Source organism: Corapipo altera, unplaced genomic scaffold (genome assembly GCF_003945725.1).
Source record: "Corapipo altera isolate COAL_440 unplaced genomic scaffold, ASM394572v1 44, whole genome shotgun sequence".
Taxonomy (NCBI): domain Eukaryota; kingdom Metazoa; phylum Chordata; class Aves; order Passeriformes; family Pipridae; genus Corapipo; species Corapipo altera.
The window spans coordinates 18805270-18832642 of NW_020884880.1; the positions used below are offsets into that span (position 1 = coordinate 18805270).

The 27373-nt window shown below is 37.8% G+C and overlaps 1 protein-coding gene across 3 annotated transcripts; it reads right to left on the bottom strand.

Moving 5' to 3' along the window:
* Window positions 1-1207: 1207 nt before the first annotated feature.
* AZI2 (5-azacytidine induced 2) lies at window positions 1208-25858 on the bottom strand. Of its 3 annotated transcripts, none has more exons than XM_027638997.1 (8): window positions 25651-25858; window positions 17054-17283; window positions 14404-14529; window positions 13964-14063; window positions 12131-12279; window positions 9761-9822; window positions 6250-6365; window positions 1208-3505 (listed from the first exon to the last, which is right to left on the bottom strand). In XM_027638997.1, exons 2-8 carry the CDS (start codon window positions 17276-17278, stop codon window positions 3117-3119), a joined length of 1167 nt encoding a protein of 388 aa, XP_027494798.1. In that variant the 5' UTR covers window positions 17279-17283; window positions 25651-25858; the 3' UTR covers window positions 1208-3116. The 3 variants fall into 3 exon arrangements, with proteins under 3 accessions (XP_027494798.1, XP_027494799.1, XP_027494800.1); XM_027638998.1 differs by having other exon boundaries at window positions 17054-17286; window positions 25651-25735; XM_027638999.1 differs by lacking the exon at window positions 25651-25858 and adding an exon at window positions 25388-25509.
* Between the last annotated feature and the right edge of the window lie 1515 nt (window positions 25859-27373).

Here is a 27373-nt window from a genome sequence, read left to right on the forward strand (position 1 = left end):
CGCTTTCTTCAATATGGCTAGTTCACCTAAGAGGAAAACTGATCAGTTTTAAACCACAAAACTGGCAGGGAAACTTAAAGTTATCAAATTTTAAAAATATTTAAAATTAACCAAACAGTGCAAGTTTACATATACGTTATTAGAAGGTTCATCCAACTCCCCAAATATCCAAATACATATTCATCAGCTTGCCATATGCTCGCTTAAATGTGCAAAGCAACAACCTCCTCCTGCCCCAAAAGCTGTCTTCCATTTCTGTTAAATGGAATTAGGGCTTTCTTAAATTAAAAATTGTCACACTGGTGGGTTAAGTAAAGGTATAAAAATATTCAAAGTTTGCATTCAAGTTAAAATTTGCTTGGTGTCATTTAAGAACTATTTGAGGATTTTGGTCCTTAGTATGTGCAATTTTACAGTTTTATATAACACAAGCACATGTGCACACAAACACCAGAACGCTGCAGCTACTTCTGCATGTAATCTGCTGTCACTCTGATAAAAAGATTTCACTTCTGAAAATGGAAAAAGCACTGTAAGCCACTAGTGGCATGGATTTAAATGACTTTTCCATCTTCAGTCAAAATATGATTGTTAAGCTTAGGACCAACAGATGCTTCACAAGCCAGCAAGCTCCCAGGTGACTCCAAATCTGGGGACTTCCTTTTCAAATGTTACAGCTTGGACATGGCAGTGAATGATTGGATTGGAAATGCTGCCTAGAGCAAGCTCTCCCTCATCAGTCCCACTTCTCTCCAGTATCAGCATTCTCCTGAAGTCCCTCTTGGCAAACATTGCTGCTCCCTTCTCCAGAATGGGAAGCAGCACAGAATATAAACCAAAAGTCAAAGCCAAAGCCCAGAAATTCTCAGGCTCTGCACAGAGAAGCTTAATTTTAAGTTCCCCTGTCACAGAAGACAGGGCAGGGATCAGGAACCTTTTGACACAAATAGTCAAACCACTTTGAACTCATCATAGCTTAAGGTAACTAAGTCTTTCAGGTTTCAGCATCCAAGAGAATACTTTTCCCAGAATATGCTAAAGCAGGTTACAGCAGATGGCTGTTTTTTTTCCTCTGAATGAAAAAGGATGAACCTCAAATTTAATTGTTTGTATTTGGAGAAATATTTGTACACAACCAAGGAATTAAAACTTAAGTAAAAATTTTGTGCCAAATACGGAAAGGAGATTTGTAAGTGAAACCAATTTCAAACAAAAATAAATTTATTTGAAATCTTACACAATAGAATTCCTTCAATGCACAAATCATATTGATGTCTGTTGGATAATACATTACTTAATAAAAAACGCCTCTGTAATATTGAGGTGGGGAACCCCAAAAGTAAGCCATATAGCTTATGCAGCCACATGAGAAATGTTTTCTTTGTTATTACACAGGTAGTTGCTTTTATCAGCTAAAGCCTAGTGACTTGGATTTGTTTTATGCATATTGGGTTTTGTTCTATTACTTTCCAAGAGACTGTACTCCCCTGAGTCAGCTGTGTTCATTGGTCAGAATAAATTCCAGCATCTGACACCATTTCCATTAATCACAGACAACCCAGTATATGTGAGCAAGATAATAGAAAGAAAAACTGTATCTGGTGAATGGGAAACATTATTTATGTATGCTGTTTGCTACTATAGTAGAAAGTATCTGGAAGGCATTCTTTTGACTTTGATAGATAAAAAGAAAGAGAAGGAGATGGGCTTCATACTTGCTGTGCAGGGAAGAGTGTCTGGAACCACACAGGTCATGTAGCACCCCAGTAACACTTTTACAGCCCATTATTACTACAGCTATGCTACAGTCATAGCTTCCTCACGTATTTGCAAGAAGTTCTAAGATAATTTGCTACTAAACAGCTGTGAAATTAATTTTTATTACTTTGATCTGAAGCTGGACCTGTGAAGTCAAATACTTCACCCACCCACACAAGTGTAAATAGCCCATTCAGTATAAAAAATATCTTCCTGCCCATTACAAGTTAGGCATCATGGATCTAAATTACAAAGCATTTTTCTTCAACCTTCGGAGCAGTCAAGACATTTCACTTAACCCTGTTGTATCATGCCAGATATGAAGCAGATAATAAAAAAAGGCATAAATTGTATTTGCCTAAAAACAGTTCGTGGCCTTAAGAGTTAAAAAAGATAGTACTTAGACACCCATAATCTATAAAGCAGGCAGATTCTAATAACTAGTTCTCGGTGGCATACTAAAGATACCACAAAAATACTTCTTATGTATGTCAACAGTGTGAGAACACCAAGTCTGATTAAATTAAGGCTTTGTTTCTTTCACAAAAGAAAAGTTAGTATCCATCACCACCATACAAATAAAGAGTCAAGGTTCTGGTGCTGTGCAAAGGAGGCACAATATGAGTAACTGCACTGTGAGCAGGGTGGTTCTGTGGCAGCACCACTGCACACAGTTTCCTTCAGCAGGAACAAGCTGAACCTCCAGGATTCACAGTGTTCAGCAGCATTACTTATGGTCCTTTAGAATTCACAATCAAACCGTAAAAGGTGCAATCTAAACAAGATAGCCAAGATTTTTCTCTTGGCACTATCTAATATAAATCAAGGATTTGGAAAAAAAAAATAATCTCACCTTTCTTGGTTAAAGATTACATAAAAATGCATTTCTAAAAACAGAGGAATCAGAAAGTTAATTGAAAGGAGGAAGGGAGAGATAATCCAATTCTTCATTGTATGTCTTCTGAAAAAGGACACCATCAAAAAGTCACCTTAGAGCTGGTACAAGTTTTAACATCAGATACCAAATATTTTCTTGATAAGATACAAATAGCAAACAAATACAGAACTGAATTACTTTGTTTTATTCCATCAACTCACTTTTCAGTGTAACCTTTTGCAAATGTATGTCATCTGCAGTACAAGACTATCTAGGCCTCATGCTAGATTTCTTTATTTTTGCATTATACCAGCACAGCTTTAACATCAAGGAACTTACTCCTGATTAACAGCAGAGGAAGACTAGGCTTCTGTTTCAGAACTAGAATTAAAAATAAAGAAAGAACATTTCAAGCAATTTCTTTTCTGTCTTAAAAAGTTCAAGCGTTAAGGTGCCTATTCAGAATCATTCCAAAAATTGTTTAACTCTTGTGCAGACAGTTTTGATTACACTGATCCAGGTAATCTGCTGGACAGTTTAACAAAGCTGGGTTATTTTTAATTTCCCAAAACATATTCTCATTAGGCTTTGGAGGACTTGGGAATACCCAGGAATTATCTTCCAGAGAGCTCTTTCCATAAGAATGGTGTTCCTGAAACGTTTTGCCATCAACTGGAATGGGTCTCTCATCTGCCCATGCTTGTAGAGTCACCCTTTCCGATGGGATGTGGACATCTCTCAGCAGAGGGGGAGACACAGCGTTGCAGAAGTCTTTATTGTTTTGTGAGAGGTTTTTATAGACTACCCCAGATGTCAAATTCAGCTTTGAAATGTTCGATTCAACACATTGTACTGGTGCAGTAGGGGCAGCTGAAGGAAGGAGACAAAAAAAGATTTAAAAATTACATTATCTAATGCATTTTTCATGTACTCCAAATGTACTACAGTCTAGCAGGGATGTTAAACACAGTGTTTTCAAGCCACGAGTTTTCAGACCATATTCAGTAACTACTTAAAAGTTACAAACGCCATACTAACCTCACCAGTCTGACTTTACAAGATGAACCCAAGAACCTGAAATCACAATGTCTAAAAATACACCTAAGTCCAAGGAAACCTCCTGACTCCCACTTGAACACAGGTAAACTGGTGGATCTTTCTGACTGGACTGGAATGAATGCTGAAACAGGATTTTCATGCACTTGGAGAAATCAACCAGATGCAGAACACTGAGTGCTGCTTCCTCCTCTACTGATTCTTTTAACAAGTTGTGTTCTCTGGCTGCCCAGAAACCGAATTCTCACTGTCCATGAAGCAGTAAGAAGGAAACACGTGGTGTTCCCAGGTTCTCTGTGTGCCACTATTGTCTGACTTCCAAAAGTGAAGTGACAGACTGAAATATTCAGCCATCTGAAATTCCAAGGAAGTTTTAAACTGTGCTAGGAAAGGGAGGATTTTGAAACAGAACAGCATCTACCTGAAATGGAAGAAGTGCATCTTCAATACACATCTGAACAGATGGTCGAATAAAACCAGATTTTTTTTTTTTTTTTAGTGATCACGTACATAAACATGTAATGAGAGTAGATTAATGCTTCCTGCAGTTAAAGAAACTCACATCTTACACACTGTTTTCTAGAACAGATGTGAATCTTGAGTATAAACTGCAATTTTTAACTTTAATTCCTAAGGGACAGAAAGAGGAACCATCTTGGTCAAAGAATACAACTGTTTGTCACTGTGAATTAAAAAGCAGTACCCAATTCACAAATGTCAACCAAAACCACCTTCCAATAGCACAGGCATCATGTCTGAAAGACATTATAAGGCACTGGATTTGGCCTCTTTGTGCTGACAGCTGTAAAAAGCAATTTGAGGCCTACAGACCTTTAGAAGTTCAAGAAAAATGGAATCCGCTAAAAATAGACTGAAGATGCAAAAAAAAATAATAATCCCCAAACAAAACACAAACAATCAACAATAAAAAACTCCCACAGACACACATTTGTTGAAAATGCCTCCATATGCAAATGACAGATAAGTAGAATCTGCACATTAACTGATATTGTTCATGTCCCACACAGAGTAACAAACACGTGTTCTGCAGACTTAATGCACCTCTGAAGTGGCAGCTAGTTTGTAGATGCTAAACCAGCCAGTACTAGAGGTATAGGAAGTGGAAGGTTTAAGTCAGTTCTACCCATATTTTTCATAAGCCCAGATTTTTCTAAAAATATAAGTATATATTTATAAGATATCTGCATCATGTTCCTAAGGGTGGCTGACGAGCAAGGTCAACAGATCTGTCCACTCTTACATACTTCTGAAAAATTAGTGAAAAAAGCCTACAGAGAAAAAGGCAGAAGTCCACTATTTCCTGATCCGTCAATAACACGTTTTATGGCTGTGGATGAACAACTCCAGAAAATGAGACTGTTTACCAAGGAGAAAACAAAAATCAGTACTTGTGTAGTGGCAAGACAGGTAACTCCAAATTAAAATAAGGACAGAAAGACACTATATGATCACGTCAAACCTTGACAGATTTAAGATTAAAGACCCATTCAGTTCTCAGTTTCTCTGCTGAATTTATTTGACAAATGTGGTTTAGAATTGTAGGAACACAAACTCACCTGGTAACATATGGCCAACTCTACAAAATGTGTTGATAGTTTGTATCAGCCAAATACCAGAGAGAGAGTGATCATTAGTCACTGCTGACCACAAAGGCAGGGACTGACCGGGAGGTGAATCCTGTCATTACCTCACTGAGCTGTTTAGAAACAAAATGTCTTGATCCGGTAATGGACAGGGCCATCAGAGATTGTCACCAATACACTGTAACCAAGTTCACTGTTTTTCACCTGTATTCTGAGCACAGTAAATACCACAATTGAAGTAAGCAGAAAACAAAGGAAATAGATTGTTTACCACAGTGTTTGACTGACAGTCTAGCATTTGGCTTGAGAGAAATATATGTATGAAATAGAAGAACTCTCTGATGAACTGCTCACAGAAATTATAAATACTCTATACAGAAATTATTTAACCCTTATATAAGGCAGTTTTGCTTCCCCAGTATTTTGACATTCAAAAAAATGTCATATTGTGCAGCATTTTGCTAAAAAAGACAACTTTTCTGAACACTGACATAAAGAAACATCGAACCATAAGGAAACTTCTGTCTGCTAAAGTCTGATTTTAAAATATTTCCAATTTCATATATTCTGTACTGGGAAAATAAGACTGCATTTGCAAAAAGATTTTTTCCCCCCTAATATGAAGTAGTTGTGGTAAAAGGTCAAATACAAGTAAACTTAACACCTCAGCCTTGTGCACATAAGCAACACTTGACTGAGAAAAAAGCCACAAGGGGAACAGAATACAGTACTGAAGAAAAAACACATCAGCAACACCTTTATGTGTGAAGTTGACCAGTATGAGACAGAAGCAAAAGCAGAAAATGGGTAAACTGGAACCATAATATAGTCTAGCTTATCAACTTCAATTGATGAGATTCTGATAAGATATGATAGCTAGTTCATTTTTAAAATAGGACATCTTGAATTAACAGCTTGTGTTTGTAAGGTCTATTACTGCAAACACTGACTTGCCTTTATTGGTTGCTGTTGGATTCCTTTTCAGTTTTCGTAGAACCTCGGCTTGCACATCAGTCACTTGACGCAAATTAGACATTTCTCTCTTCAGTTCCCAGTATGCTTGTTGCACACTTTCAAAACAAAAATTTATTACCAGTTAAATATTGCCACCTCTAAAGCAACCTATTACATGCTTATCAAGCATTATCTGTTAATAAATTGATTTTGCCTGACAAACACTGCAAATTTTGCTACAGTACCATAATTCAAAATGCATTGAATGATACTGATAATGACCTTAAATTGATGGACATTTGTATATTTTATTTGATTTGTGCATATTACAATATATAATGCACTATATATTGACATACTAGGTAATAATAATAATAATTTTAATTCCCCAAATGAAGAGAAATATGAAGTATACTTTTTCCTTTCATTATTTAAAACTAACCACCTTCCCATAAAATAAGAAATCTCAAAGGAGTAGTTAAAATATGTAAGTAAAGTAACACTAAGTTGCAAAGAAGGTAGTTTTAATTTGAACACCTTTCAATAAATGACCACACACCCCGTCACAGATTATGATCCTAGTAATATTAATTGATCAGAATTTTAAATATTCCGTATATATTTGGGTCTTACACTGTCTACATTGCTACGCTGAATTCAGACTGAATACCTGAGATCCCAACTGAGCATTCCCACACAGACCAAACTAAGACATAAAACATACTGTTTCATATTCCAGTCATCTATGCATGATGTATTATTATTATTATGTTAATACACTGCCTTATCAGACAGAGTAAAATATAGTCACCCAGTTCATTCTCTAAGACAGCGTAACACAAGAAACTTATTTAGCAACGGCAGCACTGTTCCAACATTGGCATTACAGGTTAATAGTTGGTAAGAAAATCAAGAACAAAAAAATTAGGAGAAGTCAGCATTACCATATGTTTCTTGGTAAAATTTCAAGCAAAGCCTCACTGAATACCACTCTTATGTTGATTAATAATTAACTTAGTGTTCAAAGACATAAGGATGTAGTTACTTCAACTTAAACATGAAATCAATAATGCTTTTTTTAATGCTTAACATTCCACCAAAACACATTTATTGAAGAGAAGTATCATGGGTGAGAGTTTCCAGAAAATTTCTTTTCTTCCTCACTACATTCACCTAAGACATTTATTTGAAAACAGCTCAATGTCTCAAACTATCGAGATGACTAAGAATTAATAAGCTTTATAACTGTATTTTCATGCATACGTAGAGAGTTCTTTCCCTCTAAAACAGCAATATAGGATCACTCCTGCATGAAATATATCAGGCACAAATGTGTTCAAAATCACTCTGAGAAGCAGGTACTAGGTTGTCCTGCAAGTTAACGCCAACAGTGTTAAAACAAAGAAACTGAACTTTCTGCTGTGCTCAGAAATATCTCACCAGAATATAAACAGTCAGATTGAAAAAGCACCGTTAAAGAACAGAGGAAGCTGACAGTTTAATAGGTAATGTATTAGGTGTCACCAATTCTGACAAAAAGTTAAAATTTTCAAAACTGATATTTCAAGCAGTTCAGATAAACCTGGAGCCTTTCTACTGCAGAATCCTTTTGGCTCTTTGAACTGTTGATGAGAGTTCATTAAAGATGACAACTGTGTAAAATTAAGTTGATGTGGCAACCACTCTTCATTAATTCACGTGTTTTGGTCTCAAAATAAGACCAAACAAACTTAAGTTGTATCAAGACAGTACTGTCCAATATTTAACACGGAAGTGGTAAATATAAGAATGGCTCAGTGTCTGCCAGTAACTAGAAGAAAAGTGTTTGGATGAATTTTGTAAAGTGCATTTAGCACTTTTACAAGCATCTTGCAAATGACTGCAGGTACCAGAATTCCACTTAAATCACACATGACACATCTTAATCGTTTTTGTGGATGCCGACCTAGAATCCCATTGCAAAGCCTAATTTTTGACAAATTTGCAATTGAAAACCAAGGATACCCTGTGCTTCAGGGTTTATCCTATACTGCCTTCTACACATAATACAAACCTTCAATATGACCGCCTGTCTAAATCTACAGGAAAGCAGATTTGCAAACTGAGACTTTAAAGTCAGATTTGCAGACTCCTCACAAATGTGAAACAACTACTCTCCAAGAAGTTAACTGACTGCAAATGCCTCCATCTCCCATAAGAAGCAAGATTGCTAGCTACAACAAATGTTTCTCACAGGAGGTCTTCATGTGTGTTTTCTACAGATTTTTGGATGGGCTTGCGTATTCATTACACATTCAATATTTATATAGTATTAGAAGAAACCCTATGCTGTACATAAGCTAATTCTGATGGCTGCCACCTGAACCCCACTTTGTGGAATAAATCTGCTCTGATTAATGATCATTTGATCAAATTATCAGTTTGATCAGAGCAATGACCAAAAGATAACTGCTGTATCTTGAGAGAATACCATTCATCAGCGTGCAAGACTGACTATGAAGCTCCATCAGAAACCACAGGAATAAGTATCCAGTCAAGGTGAAAGGACAAAGTGTGATTTGTGCATAGTGCATACATTATCGTCATTATACCAGAGAACATAAGATGAGAAATATCTGTACAGTTCTCTTTCAGTGACTGATCTCCCTTCCCATCTCTTCAATGCCCAAAGAAGCAACAAGGCACCATGCTAAACAATCTGTCATTATGAAGGACCACTCTTCCCTCTGGTGGAAAATCCTGTAAGTGCATGAACAGGCATAACTGGGTAGAAAGACAGAATTTCATTTCCGCAAGACAGAACATTTGGGAATTTTCATGCATTCCTGTATAGTTCTTTTGCATAAAGAATTAAAAGATATATATACTTCCTAATATAGCACATATACTTAAGGTAGGATAACAAAGGAGTTTATATCACAAGAACAATTATTATTTGAATGGGTACAAAATGAGAACAAATGCTTTCTGATATTTTAGCATTTTTCTGGACAATTGCTATTTCTTTTTGAATAAGTCACACAATGGCTCCTCAGTGTTAAAAAAAAATCCTTTAAAACGTCTTCTAGTAGAAATATTATTGCACTGTACTAAGTAAGAATGTATGTTCCAGCAGTGTGCAAGGGATTTGAAGCCTGCAACTATGCAAACACAGAAACCTCCCCATGCACAGAATGAAGACATTCCATAGCTGGGATTACACTTGGAAATTTATCTACCACCTCCTCAAGTCAACTAATTATTAAAAAAACTGATTTTTAAATCCAAGATAATTAAATTTGCTTTTTCTCTACAATAATCTGAAGATGTAAATGGTCATCATCATCCTGAACTACAAACATAACAAAGAAAAAAAAATTTACAATGATCTTGCTAAATGAGTATACCTAGACTTGAAATAATGTAATTTGAAATAACATGATTAAAGAGGCTGCTAAAATATTTATTTGTTCAAATAACTGTCCCTCAGTAAACTGAAAATAAAACATGAACATCACTTGATTTTTCATACCTCTGGATACCTTGCCTTTGAAGGTGGTCTCCACTCAGTGGATTTTCATCTTGAGCCTGGTCCTGTGTAACAGAGTGAAGGGAAGGCAGAGACTGAATGAACATGATTTCAGATCTTCTGTCTGAAAAAATGGCACTGAAACTACAATATTCAGTAATACTGAAATTCACAAGTAGTCTTCATTTGTGTTGGCTGCAGAGGGTTTCAAAATGAAATCAAAATTCTACTAAGAATTTCCACTTAAAAATGCTTAAACTACTTACTCGTATGAAGGCATTGCTCAGCCACCTCTGTACAATGTTTTCTTTTAAACAGCTGTCAGACTTCGTGATTGATTTAAAAAGCAAAAATTGAGAAAGACTTTTCATGCCCATAAAAAAAAAAATAAATCAGTCTTTCTCTTGTTCTTTCCCTATCAGAGTATATAAAGACCTTTACATTAAAGCAAACTGTTTCAGTACAGATTTACTTCCACAAGTTGCTTTTATAACAGAATATAATTTATCCTTACTTTAAAATTGCATGTACTGGCAGCCTCAGAGAATTTAACAGGACTGTTTAACAAATCAAACATTGGGCTCACTTCATTAGCTGTGTTCCTACTAGACCCTCACCTGTGATGAACTCCCATTCATATCCCTTCTTTTCCTGTTACCTTCCTACTACCATTTCCCCTAGCCAAAGCTGTTTTGAACTTGATACCTGTTACTGTGGCTTCATGACAGCCTGTGCACATTTCAAGCAACTTGTCAATATAATGTACACACTGCATCAACTACAATGCAAAACCTGAGTAAGAATATCTAAAAGTACAAAAAAATGGAAAGTAAACTATTTCTACACAGTAGAAAACATTTAAAAAAGCTAACTAATATAATTACATCAAGGAATAACAAAAATACCAGCTGGGTTTGAAACAATGCTGACTTGTCTTTGCCCATTGATCATATTTGCCTGTATTTCACCTGGCAGATCTTTCCTCTCATGACGACTTTCCCACCACCGCCCATCAAATATTTAATGTCACAGTTAAAAAACGAGTTGTGCTTACCCCACATTTGAAAACTTGTACCTTTATGTTTCCTATATTAAGTAGTTACCAGGATCAAGAAGAAATTATATTAAAAAAAAAATATATAAAAGAAACAAACAAAAAAGCTGTTCCTTGTATTTGTTCTTTCCAACAAAAGCTGCTGATATAAGCGTTTTTCAAAGTGTCACATGTGGTATCCCTTACAACTGCTACCTTAGTCTGTTCTGTCTAACACATTCACCCTCACAATACAATCTGCAATCTTCAATTACAAGTTACAGTATGCCTTCAGATCTTAAAAGTTATTGAAAGCACTTGAAAGAATTCCAGACAAAAGTGAAAACAAGGGAAGTTAACAAAACACCTCACGTGCTTTATCCCCACCTAGTGGAAAAAATGCAGACTCTCTCAAATACTGTGTGAATCAAGATTACATAATTATTATTATTATTAATGGCCATACAGAATGTAAAATAATCTGCCTCTTCAAACAATCACATTTAAATCTTTTCCATTCCCTGTGTAACTTCAGTGTGACCACAGCGTCCTAGAAACTGCCACTGCATCTTTCATCAAGGGTAAGATGGAAAGTATTAAGAATGCACTAGACATATAGCTTAACAGTAACAAAAAACATTACGTTATCTTAATTTTCTTTTGGAGGTCCTAACAACAGCCAGGTTACAAAATTAATCCCTCAAAACAGACATATGCCCTAGAAATGACAGGGAGGGGCAGCCAAAGAGGTACTTTCCTGACAAGCTTCGTGCAGCTACCCTAAAGAAAAATGCTAGGCCTCCTTTAATAAAGTTCAGGGCATCTTTAACATAAGCATTCAATTTAAGAAAAAAAAAGAAAAAAAAAAGAGAGAGAGAAAAGTTTTTTTCCCAAACGTTTTAAGTAGCCCAGCTTACACAGAACACTTCAATGACTACTTATAAAAATCATAAAGCTTTATTTTCTGTTGTTATATGGGGAATGGCTAGGACATGTCACTTATGTAAAAATCATAGAATATCTGAATTTGGAAGGGACCCCTAAGGATCATTCAGTTCAACTCTGTGCTCATTGCAGAACTACCTCAAACTAAACCTTATGATTAAGTGTGTTGCCCAGAGATTTCTTAAATCTGGACAGGCTTGGTGCCATGACCATTTCACTGGGAAGCCTATTTCCAAGAAACATGACAGTCCAAGAAAATATTGAAGGTAAATTTTACCAAGATGTTCACCTTTCACTCAATTATATACTTTATATCTTTGTTAACCCTTTATTTTGATTGAACCTGGGATTTAAAATAAACTATTACTACAAAAATTCCTTAAAAATTAAGGTACCTTCTGCTTGGATTTTTGCAACTCCTTCCTGAGACTGTTGCACTCTTCCTTGAGTTTTTCTAGATCCTGTTCCAGACTATGAACTTTAAGGTCACAGTTCAGCTTCTCTAATTCCCAGTTGGCCTGAGTACAATTCAAACTTTTCATCACTGTAAAGAAGACAAGCAAAAAAAATCAGATTCCAGTCTCAGTTCAAGGAATGTAAATCAATATGTAAGGCTCTGCTCAACCAGACCATGCCCTACAAAAACATTATATTCTGAAGAAATTGCAGTTTATGACAGCAAGGAAATACTAACACTAGTAAAGCTGTTGGCAGAGAAGTGGTCTATTTTCTGAGTTTAAAGCACGGAGCCCTACTTTCTAGGAACACACTGGAGATTTTACATACCATGGAAGTACCAGCATAAAAGGCACTGATAATAGAAAAATCAGTTCATGGCAAACACACATAATATATAGACCAATCTGCATACTTCTTACGTGTTTTAAAAACACAAGTATTTTCCCCCTCAGATTTATATCATTACATAATTTACCATTGTTTCCCCCAGGATTAATCGGGAAGTTCCAAACAGAACAACAAAAGATACTATCAAAACAAAAGGGGAAAGCATAGAAGTTACATAAATCTTATTAGACCAAAGCAATTTACACAGTAAGAAGCCACCTAAGATGATCCTAGTATCAAATCAGTGGCAGAACACGAGTCAGAGAGCAAGAAAAAAAAAAGAATATGACAGGAAGAAACCCTCAAATCTTCAACCACATGGTACACTTATTTCCAGATTTAACAGTTTAAACAAGCTTAAGCTACACTGATTTTTTTACTCAAACAAGATGCTCAGAGTCCAGTTATTAGTAAAACTGATTTCTAAATAAGGCATGAAATCACCACATTTTCAGAGCTCTCCTTATAATCTCTGCACTTCTTATCTCCTTAAACCATGAGGTCCTCAAGAGTCATACTAGCACTACATGCAGTTTGTTCTTCTAGATTTAAAAATTTGTGCAACTGAAGCAGTGCTTGAGGTCCTCTTGGAGAGTAATCCAACTCAAGTACCTTTCAAATGACTGCATTTGTACAGACCCTGAAGTCAGTCCATATCCCTACACAGATGGCATTTTCTTGCTCTCTTTTCTTGTAACTAAATTAATACAGATTTTCTTTTCTTCCATAGTGTTTTACATACCTATTGTGAGCCCAGCCCTCTTAACAACTGCAGTAACAGAAGCTGGATTTGGACTTTTGGAATTGCCAGGATACACTGTTTGTTTCCCCTTCCTCTTTCCACCAGGCTCTCTACAACCAATATCTTTCTATCTTTTCTCATCTCCCAGCCCTTTAAGTGACTGTTGTTGACTGTAGCTATATTGCTGTACAACATCCTCTTGCACCTGTCATATATCCCAACAGCGAGAAAAAGGAATATACTGGATCCTCTGCAGGTACCAGAGGAAGTGGTATTGACTGAATAATCTTTGTACTTGTACAGGTATGCTCCCACCCTGCTCTGATGAAAGGTGGTGGGGTCCAGAGATGTACATGACACAGCCTATACACTGTCAGGTTGTGCCCATTTCTCAAATTATGAAATCCTCTGTGGTAGAACACAACAGCCTCAGATCTTTACCATGGAGCTCCTCACCTACAACCATCTAACATGCATGTCACTATTCACAAAAATGAACCCCAGCTCAAAGTGCCTCACTGCCAGACATGCCTCTCTTACCCAGTCACTATATAGGGTTAAAGCTCTTCATGCCCCAAGACCATGATATAACCACGAGGGCTCATCAGCATGCACTAAGATGAAGTAACCAAACACACACCTTGTTGCGTTTCCACTTCAGTTTTCAGTTGTAACAGCTCTACTTCTTTAGACTGCAACTGTTCATTCAAGGTTTTCAAGGATTCCTCACTTTCTTTCACCTATTTTTGGAGGGAAGGGGGGTGGGGGAACACAGCAGAAAACCATTTGTGAAGCTTTTTTCTATCATGTCTGACAATTCAATTTTTTTTTAAACAGAGACAAAACAAAAAAAATATTACTTTGGTCTTTTTTTAGCACTGTTCTAGCCCAGTAATAAAATTGAGATACTTGAAATTGTTATTCCTACATAAGGTATTGTAATGTACTTAAAAACCCTAAAGGAGTGATATAACTAACCACATATCTTTAGTAAGTAAAATTCATTCTACAGTAAAAATTTACTAACTATGCAAGTACTTATTAAACCATGCATTTAAATCATTACTTAAAAAGGCACACCATTTTTTCCAGCTTGCTTTTCAAGTTATCTCTGTCGATGCAGGCCTCTCGATAGGCTTGGTATGCCTTATTTACTTGTTCACGCCCAACCGAACTGCATTCCTCTTCCCGCCGGGAGCCAAGCAGCTAAAAGTTTAACAGACATGAGAAATAAGAAGTTTTGTATGTTTTGTTGAGAACTGCACAACCTAAAAAAGGCAATAGTACAGCCAGCAATACTAATCTAACAGCTTTTTTTTAATTTTTTTTTTTAGTTTAGATAATAAATTAATCAAATACATTGATATGGACCAAAGTTACAGGACAAAGTTTTTTACGGAAGTGTAACAAAGGCTGTCTACAAATTTTGCAATTTCTAACCATACTTAATGCTCACTAGTTTATAGAATCACAGAATACTTTCAGTTGGAAGGGACATTTAAAAGCTCATCTAGTTCAACCCCTCTGCCATGGGCAGGGATACTTTTCATTAGACTGCTATGAGTATTTAAAAACCATTCACAAATCATGATTACTCTCACACTGATAATCCCTTAATCATACTTTTTCCAGACTCTGAAAATGTACAGACTGCTTTTTGAAAAATGAGTTTTAAGCACATAAATACACAACATATAGAAAGTTCAGAGGAAACCAAACATATTTTTTTAATGACTCAATGTAAACAAAGATTTTTTTCAGCGTAGTTATGTAAGAAAAGCCAAAGCAGAATTATTTTACAAACAACTACTAACTTTCAGATCACCACTCCCTCATTGCCTGCTCTGGCAAGAGACAAGCAAAGGAGAATAAGCACCACCAACTAGATTGCCAGAAAACGGGGAGCAGAGTTAAAATATATTCAGCATTTTTAATAAGACAGAAAGAAGCAAAGTCTCACATCAAATTACATCTGTTCACATACAAAATTCTTGGTTTGACTGAGTATTGCATTTTCTTTTTCATCCTGTTTATCCTGCACACTTCCTTTAAACATGTTTAGTGTACCTCTTGTAGATATTTGCAACAGATTTGTTCGTATTTTCTTAAAAATCAAAGAGCTACACGGAAAAAAACTACAAAACCAAAGTGTTGACACATATGTATCTGCCTTAAATATCTCCTCTTTTAGGTGCTTGCTCAAAAAAAAGTATGGGAAAGCAAGCCATAAAGATAATACAAAAGCAAAGGGCAAAAGTTTCTTAACTCTCAAAGTATATGTTCTACTCCTTTTAAATTTAGTCCTTTACATTTTCCTACCCCTAATAACGCCACTGAAACAGAACACAAAGGCTTAATAAGCTTTCTGGAAGTTTCCATACACTCTGAAATTGAAAACTCAGAAGGCGTAACTCTCCATATATTTTTTAAACATACAGATATATTAGCTATTGGCAAAGACTGAAAGTCAGTTCTATTACTTAAACAGCCTTGGCCTTTTCAATATTCCTCTCTCAGTAACATTTTTGTGGTATTCACATGGAAAATAAAGTATCATTTTTCAAGAGAATTAAGCTGAACCAGGCCAAACCAAAAGATGCAAGACAAAAGGAACTGTCAAGGTCAAGTCTTGCTTATTGTGATTTTAAGTAACTACATAAAAGATGTTACACTCAGCATGGTTGAGAGAATATTCAGTCTAGAGATCTATTCCTATTCCCATCACCCCCCAGACCTTACATAAAGAAAATGCTGAGATAGTTTTGCCTTTTGACAGAAAGTCAATCTTGTCAAACTAGTCACCAAGAATTCCTGAATAAGTGTTTCAAAGTTGTGCCGAGTGTGACTCAGACTCTGTATTCTAATGCCACAAAACACATACTTAGAAAGCTTTCAAGAATCAGTAGCACACACTTAGGACTAATTCCTAGAAAATGTCTTATCTCTAACACTAGGATGTATCTTCCCATCTCATATAAGAAAGCAATCTATCAAAGTCAAGAACTTCTGCAGTACAAAGACACTCAGTACTGAATGATGGATATATGTTTAATGACAGCATTCATTACTTGGAGAGGAAAAACCTGTGTCCTGGTCAATTTTTAGCTTTTATGAACTTCACTAGACTATGGGCATGAGAAACTGCATATAAAACAAATTACAAGATTCCTTTATGTTTTAGAATTACTGTGTCAAAGAATAGACAGCCAACATCTATGTTAAGCATGACAACTTTGTATTTCAGGTTTGAGACTGCAATTAGTTAGACCTAGCTAGGTAGTCTTAGCAACCAACTTTTCCTTAATATTTAAGTAGGCTGAGCCCAAGAGTCTTTTGATAGACAATTCCTGGATTCTGACAACTTACAGGCTTTGCACCTCACTATTCAACAATACTGTCACATGTGCTCAAGTTAATAAACACCATAAAGAGGTAGGTAAACTACAGTAACAATCCAGTGCAACTACACATCCTTCTGAATCAAAACTACTGCTTTTGCATTGTGTCATATATATGCCCAGTAAGAATCAAAAATCCCGGTACGATGCAACTAGACTACCAGAGGAATAAACTGCATTTCACTTCAACAAATAAAACAATTTACCAAGACTTTTTAACATGGAAACTATTTTAAGTATATATTTTAAATCCTTAACCATCTGCTCTGCCATGCAGCAAGGAGCAAAAAAGCAGCTGCTACTAGAAACTGGTAAATCAACTTTTTTCTTACCTTCTCTTCTAGAATTCTCACTCTTTTTTTTAAGAGGGAGTTCTCCCTCTCTGTCTCCTTTAGTCGTTTCTTGATATCTTCATATGCAGTGACAAGTGCAAAGTGTGAGGCAACAGACTCATCTCCACTATATGATGAAACAGGAATATCACTGTCTCTCTTGTGAGAGTTGTCTGCTTTTTCATGGTTCAAAATACAGATGTCATCCTCTACCAACTCCTCCATGACAGCTGTTAAAAAGACAGATATAAATGCAAAGTTTTCACAAAGACAAATTCATCAAGAGTCTGAAAACCTTCCAAAATAATACTGCAGGGTGTTTCTGTCTAAGTATGACAAGATCGAATAATTATGAAGTATCTTAATCTTGCAGAAAAATCTTGAAATCCATTTTACAATAGAAATATGCTGGTTAGAAAAGAAGCATGTTTCACTGTTATTTGATAAAAATATTTTGAATACGTATCAGATTTATGAACCTTCAAATTCATTTTTATTAAGGTTTAACACCAACCTAGAATTTGGCTGGTACCACTATCTGAACTCCAAAGGAATATTGTATCAGAGTTTTTGCAAGCCGGCAATGAGCAGTAAAAGAGTATAGTTGCAACAAATCAACTAACTACTGGTGGTTCCTGACCACAAGTGCCAAACTTTCTTCATTTTTGAATGCAAATACTTACAGTTTTCCCAAACTTTAAAATGGAATCTTAAGGTACACTTGCATTTGTCTTTCAAGAGACTGCATGAGTAGCTACTCTTTACTTGGTCACAGTAGAAAACCTCCTTCCAAACAATGATTACAGTAATTTTTGTCTGCAGATATGGTAAGAATGAAAACATACTCAGAAAAAAAACCCTGCTTAAATATGAGTGGAAAAAACCTACAACAGTCTGACCATAAAAAAAGTGTCACCCTAAAATACTAGGCAGACCCACCTGAATGAAAAATGCAAAGTAAATATTACACTGAGGCTTTTTTACAACATACATCACTTAGGCACAGCAAAACATTCAATAAGAAAATACCACCTTAAAGAAATTTATATATTTTCTTGAGCACCAGGTCTTAAGGGAAAACCCCTAAAGGCGTTTTTCTTAGTTATCAGTTACAAGTTTTGGGGTTTGATTTAAAAACAAGCCAATCTCCAAAACTCAAAACCAACCAACCAAAAAAGGACACCGCTCATTCTTATTTAGTTATGAACATCAAGATTCCTTGCATCTCTATGCAATACTAAGAAATGCTACCCAGTGCCTGATAACATTCCCCCCCCCGCCCTTCAACAAACTACTGATGTGAATTCTATGAAAAACACACTTTTAATTTTATTTTTTCCCTCTTGAACAAATCTTTAGGTTCCTGATGATTTGCTAATGAACCAACAGAAATGCTGGAATGAAAGAACTGAGCATAATGAAGACAGTTTGTATTGTAGGAAAACTTACTACAACAGCAAACTGACTCAATCAGCACAAGTTTTGCAGGAAAGGCAGCCATTAGTGCAGGAAAAACATACAGCCACCATTGCTGCTTTTCCTGTGTATCTGCTATTTAAATTCAAACTGGACTTCTATTTGTTTCTAGATACTAAGAGATAAAGGGATCAACTGCTCTGGAGCTTGTTCTCTGTGGTCAAACTTCTCTCACCACGGCAGCAGTGGAAAAGCTTACAGGCTGCAGCATTATGAAGAGCTGTAGTACAGCTGCTGCTGAACAATGGTGCTGTTATCACATTTGTCTCAATTTGCTCAGAGCCATTTGCTCGAAACATGATAAAAAACTGTGACAGCTCGTTTATACTAAATAGACAGCAATGGAGTTGTGATGGTGAGAAAAGACAGAAAAACTACAAACCAAAACTGGAGTCCTTTTAATCGCTACGCTCAGGAGGCAAACAGATGCTTTGTACACTGTTTGATGCCTAAGCTTCCCTTGCTTGCTGTTCTGCCTCATATTTAAGCAGAACAAGCCCTGAAAAAAAAGATTTGCTTCCTTTTCATTGTAAGAACAGTATCACTCCAAGGTGACCTTGACCAAAAGCACTACATCATTCAAACTGCATTAACTGGCTGAAGGAATTGCTCATTTTGTCTTCTAAGGCGAACATAACATACCAGCTTATCCTCCTCCATTTTACCAAGGGCCCTGCAAGTCTTGTCACCCATCTCATCAAATTCCTCAGAGCTTGCCCTCCCAAGGCAACACGTCTCCTTTTCTCTGAACACTCGACTCAAACACCATTAAAGAAGTGTCACAGCTTATCATTAGCTCTTGAAGAAAGCAACAGATTTGTGACCTTGTACATAAATAGAGCTTTATCCCCACACTTTCCTATAGCTCCTAAACTTGAGCATCGTACATTCCCTATTTCTTGCACATATCAGTTCCACCAGGAGATGGCAATACGGGAAAACAGAAGACAACATGAGAAGATGAGACCACATTTATTCTGCGTTTTGTTAACTAAAATTTACTGCCTTTGTGAGCTTTCAAGAGAGAAAGACCTTCAAATAAAGACTAGATTACAGAAATAAGATTTTAGAAATCCAGGTACACAACCTGCACATGCTAAGAGAACTAGTTACTTTAATATTTTTTTACTCAAAAGATCTCATTTAGTTTACAGGATTATTCAACTCAGGTTTTCTGATGCTGCTTTCTAAGCCAGCACTGGACACTATTTAGAAGGGAAGCATATAACCCCACACAATTTAAAGGGGCTTTGTAATACATGTTTTTCTAAATTTCTACACACAAGAGATCAGTTTCAGAAAAAACTGACACACACATTTTTGACTAACATATTGCATACTAACTGACAACAAACTGCCATTAAACAGTTTAAGATCAGCAGTACTATAAAGGTCATCTCCTTTTTTTTGCCGTCACGATAGACAGAAAGAAACCCTTATAATACAAAATGGGGCTACGTCTGTAAGAAATCCCTGACTACAGCTGTAATCTGTCATTTTACTGAAGGACAGAAATATAAATTTAGATTATCCAGTATTATACTACATCATTGAAAAAAACCACGAACTGTAAACAACAATGAAAGAAGTGCTTTGATTATACCAGGAGTTACAGCTCCTCGAATCTGGCAGAAGGATGCCAGAAGGGCTTGCAGGATGGTTCACCAAGTCCAACCACAGACTGCTACTATGTTTTAAACTATTCAGTTTCTCCAAATCAAAGCCACACTTGTATGCACTGCTGCAAATGTCCCAGAGCTGTCACTGTGAAGTACCTGAGTGAATTCTGACCTCTCTGGAGTTGCAATTCATGAGATAATCTGTACTAGACAGATTAGTTAAAAGTGAAAGATTTCCCACTAAAATATTTGAAGGAGGATACTGACAAGTTAATGTCTCTGAATACAACTGATGCAAGCTTTAAAATCCCACTTACGACACATCCCATAATAAGAAAGGTCTCCCTAATACTTTACTTTTTGTTTCCTTTAATTTAGCACATTAGCTAAACACTTTGCCTGTAATAATTATGTTGCATTTATACTTATTTTTAGAATGATCTGAATGTGAAAGTCTATTTCAAAGAACTTTAATCTTCACATCCAAAAAGAAATACATTATGTGAATACCAGTGCTAGTGTTTGTATTAAATAACTAATGTTTAAAAACAAACAAGACCCCAGCACTGTTAACAGGACAGAGTAATACGTTCTAGCAGGAGTAATTATGTTCCCTTTTTCTAAGAGTATGAGTTTGAAAAGGTGGCACCACTTAAGTTTTCTTTCACAAAATGTGAAGAAAAGAAGGGTTTACAGAAACCACTTCTGTTGTTCACTAATACTCAACATATGTTATAGAACATCTTTGATTTAATATAATAAATACCTTGAGGAAAAAGAATGTTTTCCCATTTCTTACTAATGCTTGGCAGAAATATAGCTTTCCTCTTTACAAAGCTTTACAAATACTAGTCATTAACACCATGGGAGGTAGTTAAATATAAAACACATTCTACATAGAAGGAACATGGGATGCAGAAGCTCTAATAGCAAACAGACCACTGCACAAACAGATCTCTGTAGTTTGAAATGCTAATCTTATTCTCGGATCAGAAGGAGAGATAGTAAAAGCAGGATTACATTAAATTTTTCCCAGTATGGAGCAGATCCCCATTTTGCCCCATCTGTTGATCTGAAAGAGAACGTAACTGTTTTCAAAATATTTCCAGAAGTCAAATGCAAATAATTTTAAGATGGTTATTCTCCTGTTCTTTGAAGTCCAAACCACTTTACCGTTTACCTTCCAGAGTCGAGTTTGACTCCATAATGGTAGTATGAACAGTTTCCAGTTGTTAATAACAAGAGCATAATTTTTGTACTCATTTACCTTGCCTTACATAGAAGGGTATATACACATACATGCAAGTAGACACAAAAATAAAACTTTATGTTCAAGAAAGGCATTTGAACCACAGGAATCTTGAATGAGCATGTTGCAGCCCTCACCTTAATTTCAGAAAAGTTGTACTGATTTTTTTTTTCTTTTTAAAAAGACACTTTTTAAAGCAAGCACTGCAAGGAACAATACAGAATTCCTGCAACCAGCATCGAAAACTCCACACAGCACATGGAGCATGTGACACATGACATCAAAAGAAGCAAGATTTCCAGCCTCTTAAAGCATCTATCATTTTTCATCTCTCCTTCAGAAATCTTAGGTTCTCTTTGATTTCATTGGTGAACAGTCTGTTCTACAGAAAAAGACATCCCTTTTTACAGATACTTGCTAATTTTTAAATAAAAATAAATAAATCTCTACACACACATCTCAGTAGCTGCTAACTTTGGCCACAGTTCATCCTTTCATATGGGACAAAGTCCACAGGCCCAAAGCACTCTCTGAGAGTCCATACGTACAAGGGCACAGTCCTGCTGCCTCAGCACACTTGGTGTTCTTTCAGAAACACGTCAGCACATCAGCTAAACTAGACCTTCCAAATCACTTTAGTTTCGTTGCCTTCAGGAAACAGAAGTCACTGTCTCCAAGCTCACTAACTAGATCACTGTAGTTCATTAATCATGAACATCTGGGAAAGTCAGAAAAATCAAGCAAAATCTCCTTAGGTACAACAGGCAATTTTTTCAGTCTCAAGCTTTTTACAATAACTAATGAACTCTCACAAGAACTAGAAAAGCACTAAAAAGCCCATCTTATGACAACACTGCTTGATAAATTTTACTTTCTCTGAACAGTTTCATACTCCAGTGCCTCCATCACTAATTTGCAAACCTTATGCGTCCTCAGTGTAATGTAATCAATCTGCCTTCCTGTGGATGCTGTCACTTTCCCTAACAACTACCTGAAAAGAAGAGGGGGAAAATAAAAACCCCAAAAGTTGGAGTCAATGAAATATTATCCTCTCAGCATCACATAATCCTGCTTCTTAAACTATTACATTTAATGTTGAAACTAATCAGGAGCAGTACTGCCAAAGAAACACAAGTAGGAACAAGATAGCTCTTGACTATTAAATCTTTCTAGCACCAAATATAAGTATATTCAAAGGTTACTGAAAAACCCATATGTTCTCATGCTAACACTGAATATTATTTCATTAGGCATTTTTTTGGTGTTCATTGCTTCCCATTTCAAAATGTTTATAAAGAACAACTATTTATGAAAGCTAAGAGGGTTTGTTTTTTTCATATCTTTTTTTGTAAACCAAACAGTAGGTCCTACCTCCCAGTCATAAGTTTCCTCCCACTCAATTACACTGCCAGATTAATTAACACTCAGTAAGTTTACAAGTTCAGTGATATTATGAAAGCCTTATCTAAGTGCATTAACTTTTAATTCAACTGAAAACACCTGTTACAGCTACTAAAAGGCAAGTTAAACTGAGTTGCACTGATGGCCCTTGGTCACCTCCTGCAACTCACCAATATAAGGTTTTCACAACACGGAGAAGGGTCCCAGAAAATCTCATCTAGGCTCCCTTTTACACCAGAAGGTGGAAAAGATGATTTTCCCAGGTCCTTTCCAACTTGAGTTGTCCTACAATTCTATGTTCAGGTTTATATCCCATTATTTCAGACAAACCTGGTCATTTGAACACAACTTCCTGTTAGCGGCTCCTAAGTGCATGACTTTGAATGTTCAAGCTACTTATGCTTCACTTACCTTCCCAAACTTCATTTCTTCTCCCCAAATGTCCTGTCAAATTTTAGTAGCATCTATGATTTCATACACTAAGAAATCCACACAGAAACCCTGTGTAACCATGTAAATAAGTTAATTAATGCACAGTGACCTGTGCATAAAAGAAACACATATGATGCAGCAAGCTAGTTCCTAGCCTGACCCTTGTGTTAATCCTGTCATTGCCATCTTAACAAACTCGATCTCATTATCACTGTAACTCTTTTATTCAATATGGACTATCTATCTAGACTTCCTTTGTTTAAAAAAAAAAAATCTCTGTGAAAGAATCAAAACATTTATCAAAAGATAAACCCACATTGCATTTTATCCTGTTTTCTTTTACCTTTTTGCTTATTTTCTTCAAAATCTATTCTAAAGAAGTCAGATACAGATAGCATGTGCAGTGACAGGTCTGCACTTTTTCCAAGGGAGTTTCCACTTTCCTAGCAGGCATCCTACATTTAATATTTTACAGACATAATGCACAATCTCCAATTCAACACATCTATTTATATCATATGAACAACTGTTACCGGATTTGCAACTCCATGCACAGGTTTTCCAGTGTTGTCAGATTAAATTATTCTACTTCTCCACCCTGAGTAAACTAAATACAGTTTGTTCATGTATTTGACCAATAATTTTCACACTTTCCCTACTTTTTAACTGCCATATAGAAAACAGAGACTTAATGAAAACCAAATTAGAATATTTGCTGAAATTTATGCAATCTTAATATTATCTCTAATTTATTACCCACTTTTGCTGTACAAAGGTGTCACTTCATCCTCTTTGCTCTTTTAAAGAACTCCTAACCATTTAATTTTATTTGTAAAACACAACCTAGCTAGTACTCTAGCAAATGTCACCTTATATTTTTCTGAACTGTAAATGTAGCATACAAGGTTCTAAAAATAAGTAGTTTTAGTAAAGATGCAAAGTTGTGGGGGATGAGGTGGCTAAAACCTCCATACAATCTGATCTAAAGTTTACTCAACCAGTGTTTTCTGCCTTCTCACTTTAGAGTTTAGATCAAAAATTGCGCTTAGAACTTAGGGCGACAGTCGTATACTTAAGTTTTAGTGCAATCATCTAATGCTTCTAATGCAAGTCCTGTTATAAAATATCAATTATTCAAAGAACAAAAAGTAGTAGTAATCTTGGAATTCTTTTGCTTTCCACAGTAATTCTACTACAACTCCCAAAATTCTAAGATACAGGTACCAGCAGATAACTGGTACTATTAACAGCAGTAACATCTGATCATACACCAATATCCAGGAAATTACGTTTCCCATTGTCTATAACAACACTCCTCAGAAAACTCTGTCTCAGAAGAGAAGCTTGATCTTTGGAGCCCAGAGCAGACTTTACGGTTACACCAATAATCTTCCCTTCACTCTGCTTTTTCCAGAGCTGGCTTCCAGCACACTGATTTTACTGCATACATACAGTGTAAGACAGTGAGGAAATTAAGGGATTCCTTTAGAAACAAAAAGCTCCTAAAACCACTCACTGGAACAGCTGACACACACACTCTCACTTCTAAGTTGTTAGGGGTTGATTTCTTTAAGTAGATAAGGGTATTTTCCCTACCAGGTGAAACACCAAGATTTAAAGCTGTAATTTCTTAAAAGTTGAACGCTTCATTAACATATAAGACCACCTCAGCGCTAGTCTGTGCTCCCTTCTTCTAAAGCACCGCAGCCTGCAGCACCTGTATTCCTGTCTGCTCCAGTATTCCATCATGCTTCTGTTTCAACACCTTGAACCAATTTGTTCATTTTGTTTGCCAGATTCCCCCTATACCAACACACAAGCTTGCAGCTCCAAGAACTCACACAGTTTTTCAGCTTGATTAGATACACCTTTCTAGTTAGTTTTATTGCCTACACGAAGACCACTCCCAGCTTGTTAGTGGTACCTTTAAACTACGTTCCCGGTCCCCCAGCAGGATAACCCCCTTATACCGGCCAAATGTGACTGGTAAGAAGGGCAGGGGCACGGCACAAGATCGACACCCTACTCCTTCTGAAACACAAGAAGTTCCACGTTAACAGCAGGAACAACTTCTTCACACTGAGGGCGGCAGAGCACGGGAACAGGTTGCCCAGGGAAGGCGTGGATTCTCCCTCTCTGTAGGCGTTTAAAACCCACCTGGACGCGTTCCTGTGTCACCTACTCGAGGTGACCCTGCTCTGGCAGGAGGGGGTTGGCCTGGATGATCTCCAGAGGTCCCTTCCAACCCAAACAATTCCGTGATTCTACGAGGACGACTCTGTTTTAGAAAGAGAAACTAAAGACCGGCCAGAACCGCCCCTACTGTAGCGTGCACGAAGCTCCCCAGCCCGCCGGGGCCGCCCACAGCCGCCGTGCTCCGCCGGCAGCCTCGCCGCTCCCCGCCCCGCACCAGGACCCACCTCTCCAGGCCCGGCCGGGCCGGACGGGTCAGCGGCGGGCGCTCGGCTCGGCGGGGAGGCAGCGCCGCCCGTCGCGGTGTCCGCTCGGGGCCCCTCGGGCGCCCATCGCCCCCCGCCCCGCCGGCCCGGCCGCCGTCTCAGCCTCCGCCACTGCGGGGAATTCCCGGCGCTCGGCGCCGCCCCCGCCGCCTTCGAGGAAGTCAACAAACGCCGCTCCCGGAAGGAGAGAGGCGGCCCCACCGCCTGACTGGGGGAGGGAGGCAGGACTGCAAATCCCGGCGTGCAGGCGGGCCGGCTCCCGGCACAGCCGAGCGCCTCGGGAAGCCCAGCCCAGGGCTGGCCCCGCCCCACCGGGAGTGGTGGCTGGTGCCGTCCCCGAGCGGCCTGTCTGAGAGGCGTGAGGGCGTGCTTTGTGTCGGCGTTCCACCTGCAGCGCTGTCATGGAATTGTTAGGGGTGGAAGGGACCTCTGGAGATCATCCAGTCCAACCCCCCTGCCAAGGCAGGGTCACCTCGAGCAGGTGACACAGGAACGCGTCCCGGTGGGTTTTTAATATCTCCAGAGAGGGAGAGTCCCCGCCCTCCCTGGGCAGCCTGTTCCGGTGCTCTGCCACCCTCAAGGTGAAGGAGTTCTTCCTCCTGTTGAGGTGGAACTTCTTGCGTTTTAGTTTGTGGCCGTTGCTCCTCATCCCGTTGCTGGGCAGCACCACAAAGTGTCTGGAACGATCCTCTTGGCACCCCCCTTTGAGGTATTTGTATGCATTAACGAGATCACTGCTCAGTCTTGTCTTCTCTAAACTAAACAGGCCCAGCTCCCACACTCTCTCTTCATAAGAGAGATGTTCCAGGCCCCTAATCATCTTTGTGGCCCCTCTCTGGACTCACTCCAGTTGCTTCTTGTCTTTGTGGTACTGAGGAACCCAGAACTGAGCACAGTACTCCACTCTCCTCTTACAAGGAGGAGACAGTGCTGTCTGTCAGCACCCACTCTTCACTGGCACTGCTGGGCATCAACACAAGGAGACAGTGGCTAAAACCCCACCCTTCTCCCCTTTCTGAGGCGTACTGAACTGCCCACTACCATCCAAAATATGGCCCTAGCAAAGCAATAAAGGTCAGTGACTTTTAGTGGGAGTGGCCCCCAGCTCGCTCGGAGGGCTCCTCAACAGAGGAGCCCCCCCATTTTATATTCGTCTAACTCCAGCTTCTTGAGAAGTTACAGCTGCAAGCCACAGTGTAGCATTTTACATTCATATTCCTTTGGGGGGTGGGGTTGTTGTTCTTCTTTGTTTGTTGGGATTTTTTTTCCCATAAGCCAGAGGCAGAGGTGAAAGGCACTCGCTACTCTGTTGCTACACCAGAGTGACAAGATCACTGCATGAAACCTCATCTGCCGGAAACACAGCTTTTGTTCTTCAGCCAGGGTCAAAGTGAAGTGAGGATAAATCTAAATCGCAGATTAGGACCTCTGTTATATGGAATAAAAAAAAAGATGATTCAACAAGTCTAATGTAGATCTACTGGGGAGAGCAGCTGTGCTGTTCAAGGTTAATTTAAAAATAACAGGAGTTTCCTTTATGGCTAAAAAACCAAGCAGTTTGCTTTTATGCTGTGAGAGTTCTTCAGCCAAGTCCCAAAGGGCTTTTGGCAACTGTGCCACAAAGTCAGCTGGAGCAAGGGAAGTGTACTAGCATGCCAAATTGATCTATATATGGAAAAATATT

Bases quoted from the DNA above. Each gene is read 5' to 3' on its own strand.
- AZI2 (XM_027638997.1), bottom strand. From the start codon at position 17,278: ATGGAGGAGTTGGTAGAGGATGACATCTGTATTTTGAACCATGAAAAA. The intron at 14,530-17,053 runs GTAAGAAAAAAG...TTAAACTTTTAG, and splicing joins TGAGAATTCTAGAAGAGAAG to CTGCTTGGCTCCCGGCGGGA. The intron at 9,823-12,130 runs GTACCTTAATTT...TCTGTTACACAG, and splicing joins TGCAAAAATCCAAGCAGAAG to GACCAGGCTCAAGATGAAAA.